This window comes from Lithobates pipiens, unplaced genomic scaffold (genome assembly GCF_037356315.1).
Source record: "Lithobates pipiens isolate NorthernLeopardFrog02 unplaced genomic scaffold, aLitPip1_a1.2 Scaffold_1, whole genome shotgun sequence".
NCBI classification, from domain to species: Eukaryota; Metazoa; Chordata; class Amphibia; order Anura; family Ranidae; genus Lithobates; species Lithobates pipiens.
In genome coordinates, this window is record NW_027507685.1 from 93,752,752 (window position 1) to 93,769,731 (window position 16,980).

Below are 16,980 nucleotides of genomic sequence, written 5' to 3' on the forward strand. Positions count from 1 at the left end.
ATTGTAATAAAATGAATAATTCTCATATTGATGGTTTCTATCTACAAGCAGTGAGTGACTAGAAGGAAATAAAAGAAAAGTGAAAGGGCCGGACAATCATCTGGTGACCAGTCCCTCCCGGCCACAAAGGTCATGTTCTGCTGGGAAGAACACTTGGGGACTTCTTCCGGCTCACATCTCCGCTCTCCTATCCAAACAATAGCTGAGCTCCCTCTAGTGACCAACCGCTCATCCCTCAGGTTTTTTTTATTTATTTTTTTACTTTTTAGTTCTAGAGAGTGAGGAAGGAGAAGAACCCCCGTGGGACAATTTCTGCTCTCCAGGGCTCACATACTATTTTTGGCTGAATTCAGAACTGAAACACAGACTAGAAGACACACGGGACTCCTGTGCAATTCCCACTGGAGCCGCCCCGGAGATGTGTGAAGCGGCACCATAGAGAGCCGGTCAGTCTCCCAAAATGCAGCGAAGCCCACATCTGATTTGCAATAGTGTGAACTCCGCCCAAGTAAAAACACCTCACACAAAACACTGGCTAGGCACACATTTAACCCTTTGATCGTCCCTAGATGTGTAGTGTCATTAGTACAGTGACAGTGCATATTTTTAGCACGGATCACTGCATTAGCATCACTGGTTCCCACAAAGTGTCAAATCTTCAGTTAGTGTCTGACTGCTGCAATATCTCAGTCCAACTATAAAATTGCTGATCATTGCCATTACTAAAATAAAGAAATAAAATAAAATTGACAGTATATATCCCATAGTTTGTAGACGCGACAACTTTTGCGCAAACCAATCAATGGTCCTTTTTTTTTAAAAGATATGTAAATTATATTAGCCTAAATATCTGAAGAAATTCAATTTTTTTTCCAATTTTTTGATTGGATAAGTTTTATAGCAGAAAGTAAAATAAATAAATTATATTACACAATTACAATTTCTTTTTTACTTTTGGTGGTATTTGACCGGCTTTTGCAGTTAAAAATAATAATATATATATACATATACACACACACACACACATACATACATACATACATATACACACACTTTTTTTATTTTTCTCAAGCAAAAAAAAAAACTTGTAAACACAAAGTCTGAAAAATAGGCCTGGTTAAAGTAACGTAGTGTAAAATTGCAAAAAAATGCATACATATACATACATTATATATATATATATATATATATATATATACACACACACTATCACTGTTGTCTTATTTTTTAAATTCTAAAAAGTATTTCCCCCAAAAAAAAGTGCGATTGTAAATGCAGTATGACAAATTATTGCAATGACCGCCATTTTATTCTCTAGGGCAGTGATGGCGAACCTTGGCACCCCAGATGTTTTGGAACTACATTTCCCATGATGCTCATGCACTCTGCAGTGTAGATGAGTATCCTGGGAATTGTAGTTCCAAAACATCTGGAGTGCCAAGGTTCGCCATCACTGCTCAGGGTGTCTGGGGGAAGAAAAAAAAAGTATATATATGCATTTTTTTGCGATTTTACACTACGTTACTTTAACCAGGCCTATTTTTCAGACTTTGTGTTTACAAGTTTTTTTTTTGCTTGAGAAAAATAAAAATAAAAGTGTGTATGTGTATATATACATATGCATATATATATTTATTTTATTTTTATTTTATTTTTTTATCCCTAGCAAAAAAAAAAAAAAAACTTGTAAACACCAAGTCTGAAAAATAGGATAGGCCTGGTCTTTCAGTGGTTAAAATAATGCAGTGTCATATTGCCAAAAAACAAAAATGGCCTGGTCAAGAAGGGAAGGGGGTAAATCTTCTGGAGGTCAGGTGAAGCATTGTACAGGGATTGTATTTTATGACCAGCTCACCACATGGGAAGAACGTTAGTCTGATATTGATAAATAAGAACGTCTTTTATTTACTTCGGGAAGATCGATACATTGATATTGGTAAACCAGGATTGCAGGACACGAGCTGAATGACAATATTTAGCGGTGGGAAGAAGTCATTATTATTTTTTTTGCTTTTCATTGAAAGTGTTACATTTCCGATTCCTCATCGTTACATTGTATAGGACTGGCTGACGATTCATTTCAGGCCTCGTTCACATGGGGCAGCACTCATTAGCGCCCTCTGAAAAGAGATCTGCTGTGGATTTCCTTCTCAGACTCCCTTGACAGTTCATTCACAAGCGTTAAGGCCGGGTTTGCACTTATGCGATTGTAGATTTGCACCGCATTCCTGTGCATATGATATGCGATGCTAATTCAGCTCTATAGTTTGTAAGGCTGAAAAAGCATCGCATTCACACCGAAATGGTGCAAGACACTTTTCTTTGGCCCGGGACTGGAATTGGATTGCATGGGTCCAAACGCCTATATGATCCGATTCCACAGTTTGCACTGCATCGCAGAGTGCAGTGTGAACTGCATGCGATTCATATGAGATAACCCGCACAGGGATGGCTGAGGTTCCCGCATTGCACCAGCGTGAACTGAGCCTAAGGCTGGGTTCACACTGCTGCAAAACGGGAACGCTGCTAATCCGCTGCGGGTTCCCGCATCACATGCCTCCAGGCGGCAGTTCAGACTGCCCTATGCAAACTGCTGGGAGTGTCAGTGAAACGTTAAGGACACCCCCAGATCAGTTCGCATATCGCAGTGCGATCTGCAAACTCAGACAGGAATCGGATCGCATGGTGTGAACACCCATGCGATCCGATTCTGCTGCGGACCAAAAAAAGGGTCCTGTGCGAGTTTTGGCCGGATGCGATGCAAATTCAGCCATACTATCTGTATGGCTGAACTCGCATCGCACAGAGATCGGATGTGATTTGCACTGCAGTGCGGTGCGAATCACATCCGGTCTCATCACCGCAGCAGTGTGAACCCAGCCTAAAGAGGCAAAACTGACAACTCGGAATACCGTTTTTTTTTTGGGTTGTTTGTTTTAGTTAGGAACTCGTGCAAAATCCCGCACCAAGTGTAAGTTTACAGCTATGCGTTTTTGTTTTTTGTTTTTTTTGTGCTTTTTGCAGTTTTCAGAAATGCAGTGGAGTCCATGTAACATGGTTTCCTATGATACACGTTCACATTTATGAGTTTTTCAGGTGGTGCATTTTTTTTGGAAAGGGTCAGGGACCTTTTTCCTGCTTTTTTGCGTGTAATAGACTTTAATGGAATAGAAACGCAAGTATTGTGTTTGTGATGCAATTTTTTTGTGTTTTGCCCCCCCCCCCCCTTTAAAACACAGAGTATAGCTGGTCGCTAAGGAGTGGGCCAGGGGGTGGGTGGGTGTGTCTCCTCCAAATCCATACTATTCCGTAAGGGGGACCTAACATCGTTTTTTTTTGTTGGTTTTTTTTTTTTTTCCTTCCAGGATTTCTCCAAGGGGCAATTGATTTTTTTTTTTTTTTTTTACATTCAGCTGTCAGCGGGGAACCCATCAGTTGTTAACTTCTCCGGATCCGCGCTGTAGCCGTATAACGGCTACAGCACGGACCTACTTTGCCGGGAGTACATCTATTGATGTCCTCCCGTGCCCGAGTGGCCTGTGCGTCCCCCTGCAGGGCATGCATTGGGCACTTTGTGATCAGGAGAGCTGCCACCAGTTCATCTGTGCCCACCTGTGCCACCTAGAAGTACACAACAGTGTACGCCTACCAGCGCCACCTACCAGTTCCCACAGTGCCACCTATCAGTGGTACCCATTAGGGCCCCATCAGCGCATATCAATGAAGGAGAAAAATTAGCCATTTGCAAAAACATTTTTACAAAGTATAAAACTTTTTTTTCAAACTTTGCCATCTTTTTTTGTTTGTTTTGCAAAAAATAAAAAAACATCAGCTCTGATTAAATGCCACCAAAAGAAAGCTCTATTTGCGCGAGAAAAAAAAAAATGATAAAAATGTCAGTTGGGTAGTGTTGTATGACCGCGCAATTGTCATTCAAAGTGCATCAGTGCTGAAAATTGGTCTAGGCAGGAGGGGGGTTTAAGTGCCCGGTTAAGGACGTGGCAGCCGGCTTCCCATCCCACTCCTTAGTAACCAGCATTTACAGTGTGTTTAAGTGCCGGTTCACACTAGTGCGATGCGAGAACCCTGCGAATCAACTGCAGGTTCCCGCATCACACTCGACACGCACAGCAGTTCACACTGCCATATGCGAACTGCTGGGGAGTGTCATTATATGTTAACGACACCCCCATTTCAGATCGCATATCGTACTGCGAACTGACAGTTCGGACATGAATCGGATCGCATATGTGTGAACACACATGCATTCCGATTCTGGTCCGAACAGAAAAAAGGGTCCTGTGCGTGTTTGGACCGAATGCGGTGCGATATCAGCCATACTATCTGTATGGCTGACATCGCACCCGCACAGACATCGCATGTAATGTGAACAGCAGTGTGCTGTGAATTATATGCGATGTCTGGCATCGCGCTAATGTGAACCGGCACTAAAGAAGAAGAAAAAAAAATGCATGAACAAACAAACAAACAAACACACACACACCATAATAAAAAAATATGAGGGTTTAAAGATGCAAAGCGCGCGGCAGAAGGAGGCATCAAGTGTAGCTCGCATGGATGTTAACCTAGAGTAAATCTGCGGCAGAGCCATTAAGCTGCATTCACACAAACTTTGGGGCTTTGGGGAGGTGGGTGGACTTTGCACAGTCATGTTGGAACAGAAAGGGGCCATCCCCAAACTGTTTCCACAAAGTTGGGAGCATGAAATTGTCTAAGGGTCCTTTCACACGGGGCGGATCAGTTCTGATCCGCCCCGTGGATATCCGTTTGCTCAGCGGGGATCACTCCGCCGATCCCCGCTGAGCAGGGAGATGACAGCTCCGTCTCTGCACACTGCGCAGGGACGGACCTGTCACAGCGCCGCTCTCCCCTATGGGAGATCGGATGATGACGGACCGCAGTGCCCGTCGTCACCCGATCCGATCCGCAGACGGATGGAAAAATAGCTTTTTCCTCCGTTACACTTTTTCGGATCGGAGCGGGTCGGATGTCAGCGGACATGTCACCGCTGACATCCGACGCTCCATAGAGCTCTATGGAGCACCCGTTCAGGTCCGCCTGAAAAACTGACAGGCGGGCCTGAACGGGACATCAGTGTGAAAGAGGCCTAAAATGTCTTTGGTATGCTGATGCCGTAATAGTTCCCTTCACTGGAACTAGGAAGCCAAGCCCAACCCCTGAAAAACAACCCCCACACCATAATCCCCCCTCCACCAAATGATTTGGACAAGTGCACAAAGCAAGGTCCATAAAGACATGAACGAGCGAGTTTGGGGTGGAGGAACTTGACTGGCCTGCACAGAGTCCTGACCTCAACCAGATAGAACACTTTTGGGATGAATAAGAGCGGAGATAGCAAGCCAGGCCTTCTCGTCCAACATCAGTGCCTGACCTCACAAATGCGCTTCTGGAAGAATGGTCAAACATTCCCATAGACACACTCCTAAACCTTGTGGACAGCCTTCCCAGAAGAGATGAATCTGTTATAGCTGCAAAGGGTGAGACAATTCAATATTGAACCCTACGGACTAAGCCTTGGTTCACACTGATGCTACTTTAAAATCGTGTTACTTCGCTTGAAGTAGCACCACAAAGTCGGGGGGGGGGGGGGTCGCATCAATTTGAACAATTCCATTACCGACAATAGGGGGCTACCTGTGATGCAATTTGGAACAATCTAAAATCGCATGGGGGCTAATGCCCCATACACACGATCGGACTTTCCCACGGAAAATGTGCGATCGGATCGTGTTGTTGGAAAATCCAAATCGTTGTGTGGGCTCCAGCGGACTTTTTCTGATGGAATTTCCGACAAAGTTTGAGATCTGGATGTAAAATTTTCCCCAACAAAATCCGATAGTTTAAATTCCGATCGTGTGTAGACCATTCCGGCGGACAAAGTGCCACGGATGCTCAGAATAAATTACGAGACAAAAGCTATTGGCTACTGCCCTCTTTATAGTCCCATCGTATGTGTTCTACGTTACCTCGTTCTGAACGTGTGTATGCAAGATGAGTTTGGGTCAAAATCAGATGGATTTTGTCGTTGGAATGTCTGACCGTGTGTACAGGGCATTAGACTGGGATGCCATTAAATGTGCGTGTAAAGGCAATACTTTTGGTAATATATAATGTACTTATTAGGAAGGACCAAAAAAAAAAAAAAACGCGCAATTTTGTGCCCAACATACATCAGCTCCTCCAAGTAACTATCCTCCCATTGGCTAAAACTCTCAAGGGTGGAAAACGTACAATTAAACAAAATAAAAAAAAAAAAATCCAAAAAAAAATAATGTATTTCTGGCCCCTAAAGCCAGGCAGGCGGCTGACTCTCAAGATAAAAATTTCCTACGTAGAAGTGGCATCAAACCTCCGAAAAGTGTCCCACGTATGGCACACACATTAGCAGGAGGTCTACTTCTATATGACCGGTAAGGATAGACATGCCAAACTTCTCTGGCCCTCCCCCTTCCAACTGAACAAAAGGCATCCAGGAATTTTTTTTTATTTTTTTATCCTCTCGCAGCACTTCCTCCTGAGAACAGGATGAATGTGAACGCAATAAACACACGTAGCTTGGACCGAGCAAATGTTATATAAAAAAAACGAACAGAGGCCGCCCCTGTTCCTCTATGAAGATTGTGAAACTCGCCAGCGACAAACTGAGCCAATCCCCAAACAATGGAGACAATTACTTTGTATCTTTTCTCTAAGATACAACCTAACATTCCAGTAATACAGTGTATCTGTAAAGTATTCACAGCGCTTCACTTTTTCCACAATTTATGTTACAGCCTTATTGCAAAATGGATTCAATTCATTATTTTCCTCAAAAGTCCTACAAACAATCCCCCATAATGGACGACAATGTGAAAGAAGTTTGTTAGAAATCTTTGCAAATTTAATAAAATAAATAAGGAAAAAAAATCCCATGTACAGAGTACAGTGGAACCTCGGATTGCAAGTAAACGCGGTTAAAGAGCGATTATTAAAATCTTGACTCGGTTTGCGAATGTTGGCTCGCAAAACGAGCAGGAAGCAAGCCTCTGCGGTGTGCAGTACCGCATTTGGCCAGGAGGTGTGGGAGGCGCCGGTGACACTCGGAAATTCTCTGTCCCCCGAGTGTTTGCGCGTTCTGAGTATTTCCGAGTCTCTTCAGCACCACCACCCCCCCACCTCTGGCTACATGCGGTATTGCATGCAATAGAACAATAGAATTCAACATGGAACGAATTATCTTAGTTTCCGTTGAAGCGCCTTTTTTGGCACCAATTTCAGCCTCAAGTCTTTGAGTATGATGCCACAAGCTTGGCACACCTATTTTTGGGCAGTTTCTCACATTCATCTTTGTAGGACTTCTCAAGCTCCATCAGGTTGGTTGGGGAGCGTCAGTGCACAGCCATTTTCAGATCTCTCCAGAGATGTTCAATCGGGTTCAAATCTGGACCACTCAAGCACATTCACAGAGTTGTCCCATAGCTACTCCTTTGTTGTTATCTTGGCTGTGTGCTTAGGGTCGTTGTCCTGTTGGAAGATGAACACTCGACCCAGTTTGAGGTCCAGAGCAATCTGGAACAGGTTTTCATCAAGGATGTCTCTGTAAATTGCTGCATTTATCTTTCCCTCGATCCCGACTAGTCTCCCAGTTCATGCATCTGAAAAACATCCCCACAACATGATGAAGCCACCACCATGCTTCACTGTAGGGATGGTATTGGCCAGGTGATGAGCGGTGTCTGGTTTCCTCCAGACATGACGCTTGCCACTCAGGCCAAAGAGTTCACTCTTTGTTTCATAAGTCCAGAGAATTTTGTTTTTCATGGCCTGAGAGTCCTTCAGGTGCTTTTTGGCAAACTCCAGGCAGTCTGTCATGTGCTTTTTACCAAGTGGCCTTTGTCTAGGCACTCTACCATACAGGCTTGATTGGTGGAGTGATGCAGAGATGGTTGATCTGAAGGTTCTCCTGTCTCCACAGAGAAATGCAAGAGCTCTGTAGCTCTGGAACTCTGGAGTGACCATCACGTTCTTGGTCACCTCCCTGACTAAGGTTCTTCTCCCACGATCACTCAGTTTGGCTGGGCAGCCCGCTCTAGGAAGAGTTCCGGTGGTTCCAAACTTCTTCCATTTACCGATAATGGAGGCCACTATGCTCATTAGGACCTTCAATGCTGCAGAAATGTTTCTGAACCCTTCCCCAGATCTGTGCCTCCATACAATCCTGTCTTGAAGGTCTACAGACAATTCCTTGGACTTCATTGCTTATGCCGGCCATACACGGTTCGAAATTCGAAAGAATTTTCTTTTGCAAATCGTATAAGAATTTTCGTATGAATTTCGCACCATTAGTGGGCTGCAGCAACAGCCGATTTTTGTGCGGAAATCAAATTTGAGGAATCGGACCTGTTGGAAATTTTTGAAAAACAAACGATTTTCTAATCAATGATGGGAGAATCGTGCGAGAAATGTAATAAGAAAAGAAAATTTACGGAGAGAAAAAGAAGAAGATTCCTGGCCATGAAAATTCTTTTCTGTAGCAACGTGAGGTGAAATTGAAGGCTTGGTCAGCCGAATTTCTAAAATCAATGGTGGCATCATCGGATCACAAAGAAAACGAACTTTCTTATTTTGAAAAGAAAATTAGTTCGAAATTCGACCATGTATGGCCTGCCTTAGTTTGTGCTCTGAGATGCACTGATAACTGTGGGTCCTTTATATAGACAGGTGTGTGCCTTTCCAAATCATGTCCAATCAACTGAATTTACCACAGGTGGACTCCAATCAAGTTGTAGAAACATCTCAAGGATGATCAGTGGTAACAGGAAGCACCTGAGCTCATTTCTGAGTGTCATGGCAAAGGCTGTGAATGCTTATGTACATGGGATTTTTCTGTTTTTTATTTTTAACCACTTGCTTACTGGGCACTTAAACACCCTTCCTGCCCAGACCAATTTTCAGCTTTCGGTGCTCTCACACTTTGAATGACAATTACTCAGTCATGCAACACTGTACCCAAATGAATTTTTGTCCTTTTTTTTCCCACAAATAGAGCTTTCTTTTGGTGGTATTTGATCACCTCTGGGGGTTTTATTTTTTGCGCTATAAATGAAAAAAGCCAGAAAATTTTGAAAAAAAAAACGCATATTTCTTTGTTTCTGTGACAGAATTATGCAAATTATTAATTTTTCTTCATAAATTTTGGCCACAATTTATACTGCTACATATCTTTGGTAAAAATAACCCAAATTAGTGGATATTATTTGGTCTTTGTGAAAGTTAGAGAGTCTACAAGCTGTGGTGCGAATCGCACAAAATTGATCACACCTGATGTACTGGTGGCCTATCTCGCTTCTTGTGACCCGAACAAGTCAGGAAAGTACAAATACCCCCGAAATGACCCCTTTTTGGAAAGTAGACATTCCAAGGTATTTAGTAAGAGGCATGGTGAGCTTTTTGATGTTGTCATTTTTTTTCCCACAATTCTTTGCAAAATTAAGATTTTTAATTTTTCTTTTTTTTCTCTCCACAAAATTGTCACTGTAATAGGTTATTTCTCTCACATGGCATGTGTATACCACAAATGACACCCCCCAAAAAATTCTGCTACTCCTCCTGAGTATTACAATACCACATGTGTGTGACTTTTTCACAGCCTGGCCACATAGAGAGGCCCAACATGCAGGTAGTGCCATCATGTGTTCTAGGAACATAAATTACACATCTAACTTGTTGACTATTTATTACACTTTTGAAGCACCAGGACAATGACACGTGACACTGATGACAGATGGCACTGATGACAGATGGCACTAATATGTGGCACTGATGACAGCTGGCACTGACACGTGGCACCGATGACAGATGGCACCGATGACGCGTGACACTGATGACAGATGGCACTGACAGGTAGCATTGGTGACACTGACAGGTGGCACTGATGACAAATGGCACTATGTGGCACTGATGACACGTGGCACTTATACGTGGCACTGGGGGCAGGTGGCACTGGGGGCAGGATGGCACTTTTTTTTACTTTTTTTTTTTATCAAATCAAAGCAAAGCAGAACGGCTGCTGCTGCAGCCGTTCATCTCTCCCCTCTCACACTCTGTCTGTGTGAGGAGGGAGAGCGGCGCTGAGACATGATCTCATATGTTTACATATGAGATCATCTCCCATTGGACAGGCCGATCGCGCTGTAAACGGCCGCTGTGATTGGCCATTTACAGCGATCTGTGTTTGCCTGTCCCCGGGGGACACGGCAAACACAGTACTTCCCCGATGCGAGCCCGCGGCGGTGAGCATTGCGGAAGTAAACATTAGGACGTCCAGGGACGGCCACCCGGATGAAAGCGCCTGCTCTACGGCTGTCATTCGCGCCCGCCCTATAGCCGAGGTGGTTAATAAATTTGCAAAGACTTCAAAACAAACTTCTTTCACGTAGTCATTATGGGGGATTGTTTGTAGAATTTTGAGGAAAATAATGAATTTAATGCATTTTGGAATAAGGCCGTAACATAACAAAATGTGGGAAAAATGAAGCGTTGTGAATACTTTCTGGATGCACTGTACAAAGTAACATCCCAGTAATACATGGGTGCTCAACCTGTGACCCTCCAGTTGTTGCGGAACTACAAGTCCCATCATGCCTCAGCCTTTGGGAGTCATGCTTGTAACAGTCAGCCTTGCAGTGCCTCATGGGACTTGTAGTGGCACAACAGCTGGACGGCCATAAGTTGCGCATCCAATGCAGTAATACAATGTAGAGTTCAATAAATTCTGTAAATGTACATTTAGGCTAGGTTTCCACTATTGCGACCCCAAAGCCGTGCGATTTACAGTGCGACTTTGCAATGCGATTTTTGATGCAATGTCATGCGACTGGTGAGCACCATGGGAGAACAAGTCGCACCAAAGTCGGAACAAAGTAGTGCAAAAACTTTTGGAGGAGTCGCACCAATTAGAACAGGGACCACTGAAATAAATGGAATTTGACTTGTCATGCGACTTCACATGCGTCAAATAACGGAAACAGCCTTAGGCTCCAGTCACAATTCAGAAGCGCGTTTGGGTGCCATTTCCTTTATAATGGCACCTAAATCACGATGCAATTCTGTAGGGTTGCACCGATACTCGTACTGATGCAAATGCTCAGCCAGCTGAAATCAATATCTTTCTGGTACGATTTGAGCCCATAAAAAAATGAATGGACTGAAATCACAATGCACAGAATCGCATTAGATTTGAACAGAAATGCGGTACGATTCCTGTCCAAATCGCATGCGGTTTCCCTCCCCGCTCCTTTGAACTCGCAGTGATAAACCTGGGTTCACAGTCTGGGCTCACACACACACACAAAAGGTATCTTTACTCGGTATCAGCGGAGTACTTGACCAAAAGTATCGATACTCGCGATAAAGATTTGGCATCCGTGCAAACCTAAGCCCTGATTCACACTGAATGCGACTTTTAAATCCCTTGAAGTTGCATGATTACAAAGCTGCAGATCAGTGCGGTTTCAGTTCATCTGCGCAACTTCATGCACCATAAAGTCAGTCGCACTGATTTGAACATTTCCTTTGTAGGGTCCAATTTGTCATGCAATTGGGAACTGTCAAATCGCATGACAAGTCGCACCAGTGGGTTTGGGTGCCGTTGGCGCCAAAAAAATGGTTGTTTGCCCTTTTATCAGCGTACGGGGGGGAAAAAAAAAAAAAAAGGCACTGAAGCGACTTGAACGCCTGTAAACTTTAAGAAGGACCTGAAACCCTAATTCCTTTTCCGGCAGTGAAAAAAATAAATAAATAAAAAATTTACGGCATTTTTAATAGAATTCCGGTTCTTTCCTATGCGGCTACTTCATATTTCCGAGCTGCAATTTAACATGTTTTTAAAGGGAAACTAGAACGGTCCATTCACACCTAGTCATGTGCATTACCATGAGCACACATAGGTGTCGATTGGCCCCGAAATGCTGTTAGTTTTATTTCTCCAACGCAGCCACTTTAAGGTTTCAGGCATTAATTGGTAATGTATCTATTAGTATTAACCGAGAGATGCTCATGTGAGCTCCCTCCAAGTGTGTGGATTGGATAAACAATGAGCAGCTCCAAGGGGCACATTCCAAATGGAGCTGAACGTGCAGTGTTCTTCTAAGCTGATCCAGCTGGTATATAAATTATTTTGCAAAACTTTTGAGGATACTCGACTATCACACCTACCTCACAAGTATGAGGACCTTCTCCAAGTGATTGAGTTCAGATGTTCCCAGTAAAAGGGTACTGTTAACGTCACAAGGTACAAAGACATTTTAGATAAAAATTGTCCTACTTTTTGGCACCAGTTTGGCCCCCATTTGGTTCCACGGTGACTGTGCCCAAAGCCAGAATGCCATAAAGACATGGATTTTGGTCAGTTTGTGGAAGGCCTTGAGTGCCCTGCACAGACCCCTGACCGCAACCCTACTGAACATCTCCAGGATCAAGTCTTTCATCACCCATACCCTAAAATACTTAAAACTTTTGGGAGCTGGTCTTCCTACCGAATGTCAGTTCCTGACCTCAACCGCACTGAACACCTTTGGGATCAGGTCTTCCACCGAACATCAGTACCTGACCTCAGCCCTAGTGAACACCTTTGAAATCAGGTCTTCTCATCCAATATCAGGCCTCAACCATATGAATACCTTTGTGATTAGGTCATTTTAACATCAGGCCCTGACCTCAACCCTAGTGATCACCTTTGCAATCAGGTCTTCTCATCAAACATCAGGACCTGACCTCCACTCTACTGAACACCTTTGGGATCAGGGCTTCAAATACATCATCAGGACCTGACCCCACAAAACACTCTTTTGGCTGAATGGGAACAAATTCCAAGAGTGGAAAGTCTTCACAGAAGATTTAAGGATGTTACAGCCACAAGGAAGAGGAGGTAGGGGCAAACAAATATTGATGCTCATAGTGTTAGAAGGGGATGTCCAAAAAATAATAATAATATAGGTCAGACAGCACGTAGGAGCGACTAATCGCTTAATGCTCTGAGAATGTGAGGTTCTTCTGGCAGGTTTGAGTGAGGGGTCCTCTTTCTCTGGCAGCTGCAGAGGTGTCAGTGTTCCACCTTCTCCAGCAGTGGCCAAACCTTCCTCATGCAATGAGCAGCAGTAGTGCTGCAAACCCAAACCAGCATCATAACGTACCCTCAGGTTCTGGTCTATTGCAGCCTGGGTTCGCAGAAAGTGGATTAAAAGAAAGTTTAGAAGACCAAGGACAGAGTGGACATTTCGCAGAGGACAATTCTGGATATAAAATGAGTTCTGCATATGCTGCGATTGCAGAAAACAATCAGAGAAATCTGGAGCTTTCCTTGAATTCCTGACCTGTGGACACAGCAGGAAGGGAAATATCTCCAAAGTGGAGGAAATTCTCTCTTAGATAATTGTCACCAGAACAGGAGGATTCCCCTCTATGCCGTTGACAAGAATTTTGTAATTCCCATAACCTTCATTCCCAGGGACAATGACCACAATGGTCAATAGGAGAGGGTGAATCTCACAAAACAGCCAGAAAATCCTGACTGGGGGTTTTAACTAGTCCCCCAAAAAAGTTCCAGGTTTAGATACTTTAAAATGGGGAAAAATGGTCATAAGTGGCTTAAAAAGTGAGACTGTTAGGAGACCAACTGCCTACAGATGACCAGCTACGTGATGGAACTGCAGAATAATGGGAATTCAGTTACTCAACCACACTACTTAGAAGAACTTCACCCTCCCTAGCTAAAACTCAGTTCCTTCTAATAACTGACCTACTAGTCCATGTAGTCCAGTGTTGTCCACCTTGAGCTGCTTGTGCCACAATCAACTCCTCCTTGCCAAGACTTTCCGGGTATGCCCAACATGCCGTTTCGAGCATGGTGGAGACCCAATACATTTCAGCATAGGCACAGTTCCTGTGAAGGCTCACAAATTACCCAGATCTCGGTAAGGTCCCATATACCTGGAAGAGACCAGCGCAGTGCCTGCACAGGATCTGGCGGTGCACATGCGCTCTGTATTGAAGTATCTTTGGATGTGTGTAGGTGGACATCCCAAGAGGCAGTGGAGGGCAATCCTACATCATTCGCATATAGGTTTTAAGTGCCCACATGCCACACATAGTCATCATTGAGCAGATGAGGGTTCTAACCGGTCGCATTTTATTATCTCAATTATGTGACCACGTGCTCGGAAAGTTCCCCCCAACCCAGGAATATAGACCCACTTAAAGAGACGCCCGTGGCTGTTCAGGAAAAGCTTAAAATCTTCTAGGTAGCACTTCACATAGAAAGGAAAAAAATAATTATACAAAAGTGGAACCTATTTTTTTTTTTTAAATGATGCAAAGTATACAAAGTGATCAATCTTGTGAGGTTATAGTGGACCAATGAGTGAACTGTACACTCGGGGGGGGGGGGGGGGTAAAGAAGTACCATCACCTCTATTGGCCTCTATTGCATATTGGTGGCTTGACGTCACTTGGGTGCCAGCTCTCTCCCCCCCCCTCCTCCTATTTAAAACCTCTTATTTCACAGCAAATAGGAAAGAACTGTGCTGATAGACGGCGTCTGGTTTTAATGGACCAATCCATCGACTGTACACCCGGGGGTAAAGAAGTACCATCACCTGTATTAAGCTCTATTGCACATCGTTGCTTGGGTGCCAGCTCTAGGTCACCTATATGAAACCTCTTCTATAAGAAAGAATTGTGCCGACTGATGGCGTCTGGTTTTAATGGACCAATCCATCGACTGTACAACATGGGGAAGAGGGGGGAGGGTGTGCAAAAAAGTATCATCATCTGTATTAGTCACTATTGCACATTGGGGGCTTGGCATTACTTGGGTGCCAGCTCTTGGTCTCCTAGGTAAAACCTCATATTTCGTGGCCAATAGAAAAGAATTGTGCTGACAGACATCACCTGGTTTTAATGGATCAATCCAACAATACACCAGATGCTACTCCAAAAATTGCCCCACAGCAACAAAAATTGTTGAGGACCATCTCGGTACCCAGGGATTTAGACAAGGTAATTAGAAGTTTGAAGAAGTACCATCACCTGTATTAAATGCTATTGCAGATCAGGGGCTAGGCACTACTTGGGCACCAGCTCTTGGTAACCTACGCAAAAAAAAAAAAAAAAATCTTCGATAGGAAAATATTGCGCCGATAGACGTTGCCTGGTTTTAATTGACCAATCCATTGACTGTACACCCGGGGGGGGGGGGGGGGAGCGGTTACCATCACCTGTCTTAGTCTCTATTGCACATGGGGGGGGGGGGGGGGCCTTGGCATTACTTGGGTGCCAGCTCCTGCTCACCTAGAATACCTCTTTGATTTCACGGCCAATAGGAAAAAAAATAAAAAATGCGCCGACAGAGACGGCGCAGCCATACAGGACACCCAATCAGTAAAATCTCTAAGGCTGGGGCACGTGCTTTGGCGCATTCTCATGCATGTGCGCTCATTGGCCTCTATTAGAATGTGAGTTCTCATGCATGTGCGTGCCCATTGACCTTGATTAGGGCATGCCACGTCATCGCTGTGATATGCAAAAAATAAAACATATATATTTTTTTTAAAAAGGGCGTTCTAATAGAGGCCAATGGGAGCACGCTTAAAAATAAAATTTAAAAAAGCGTTTAAACGGCACCAAATGTCAAAAACGAGTAAATCTGGCCTTATACACAAAATACACAAAAAAAAAAAAAAAAATCATTATGAATCTGCAGCCTAGTAAAATAATCCCCAGTGACCCCCGCTGCACTTCCTGTGGCAGGGTGACAAAGCTCCAAAGCAATTGGGTGCCAAGCGGAGCGTTGTCACCCTGCCACAGGGGCTTCCTGGGGGGACACAGGATTGGTCACCATCAGGAAATGCCATGGGGGAGGTGGAAAGAAGTGGCTGCAAAGAGGTTGCAGGAGATCAGCAGCGAGAGAAAGGATCGCATTGGAAACAAAGTAACATTTTTAAAATAAAAAAATGAGTGGGAGGAGCCCGGGAACTTGCCCCGCCCCCTTACCTTGGAGACGATGAGGGGCTCCCCGTGCTCCAGCCCCCCTCTTAGGGTGAATCCCCAGGGGGCCCCCCCTTGGAGCTGCACATGGATGCACTGGGAGGACTGGGAAGCGCCGCTGGGATCCATGTCTGCCCCTCCTCCATCCACTGCTAGTCAACTGGGAGCCGGCTGCTGCTCCATACCGGAGAACGGACCGATCCCGGGAGCTCCGCACCGAGCGAACAGCAATTACACACTGACACGGGAGAGAGGGGGGGGGGGCGAGGAGGCGGGGCCGTCCGCTCAGGGGGGCGGGGAGACTGGAATCTAAACAGGGACAACAGGGCGGGGCGAGAGTGCTGCAAACTATACGGTGACGGAGAAGGGTGAGCGAGGCGGGGCCGTCCGTGGAGGGGGCGGGGAGTCCTACAATCTACACGCTGACTGGGAAGGAATGGGAGGGCGGGGTCGCACGAAGAGGAGGCGGAGAGTCTTACACACTACACACACATAGACAGTGCGGGGATGGGGGGCGGAGCGTAGGGTGGTGCAGCCTACACACCACGGTGCCGCCCTCTAGGGGGCGGGTCTATTCTACCATTCATAAGGGAGATAAGTTTACCCCATAAGGACGGAGCCACAGCCATGTCCGCCTGTCCTTTTCTATAATAAACCATGTTTTCTTGTCCGTCCTAAGGCCGCGTACACACGGGCGGATTGTCTGCCCAACTTAGTCCGCTGAACCGTGTTTCAGCGGACAATCCGCTCGTGTGTGGGCTTCAGCTGACTTTTTCAGCGGACAGTCTGACGGACAAAGTCTTTCGGAATTTCCGTAATTTTGTCCGTCCAAACTTGGTTTTGTCCGTCCAAACTTGGTTTCAGCAGACAGTCCGCTCGTGTGTAGGCAAGTTGGACGGACTAAGTATGGCGCAT

At 44.8% G+C, this 16,980-nt stretch overlaps 1 protein-coding gene across 1 annotated transcript in view; it reads right to left on the minus strand.

Annotated features, from left to right (window-relative positions):
- The window catches only part of SHROOM4 (shroom family member 4), a 129,550-nt gene extending 113,241 nt beyond the window's left edge, over positions 1 to 16,309 (minus strand). The window contains exon 1 of the mRNA XM_077465178.1: positions 16,072 to 16,309. Coding sequence (XP_077321304.1) covers positions 16,072 to 16,194 — 123 coding nt within the window. The 5' untranslated portion in view covers positions 16,195 to 16,309. The remainder of the gene's footprint in view (positions 1 to 16,071) is intronic.
- Between the last annotated feature and the right edge of the window lie 671 nt (positions 16,310 to 16,980).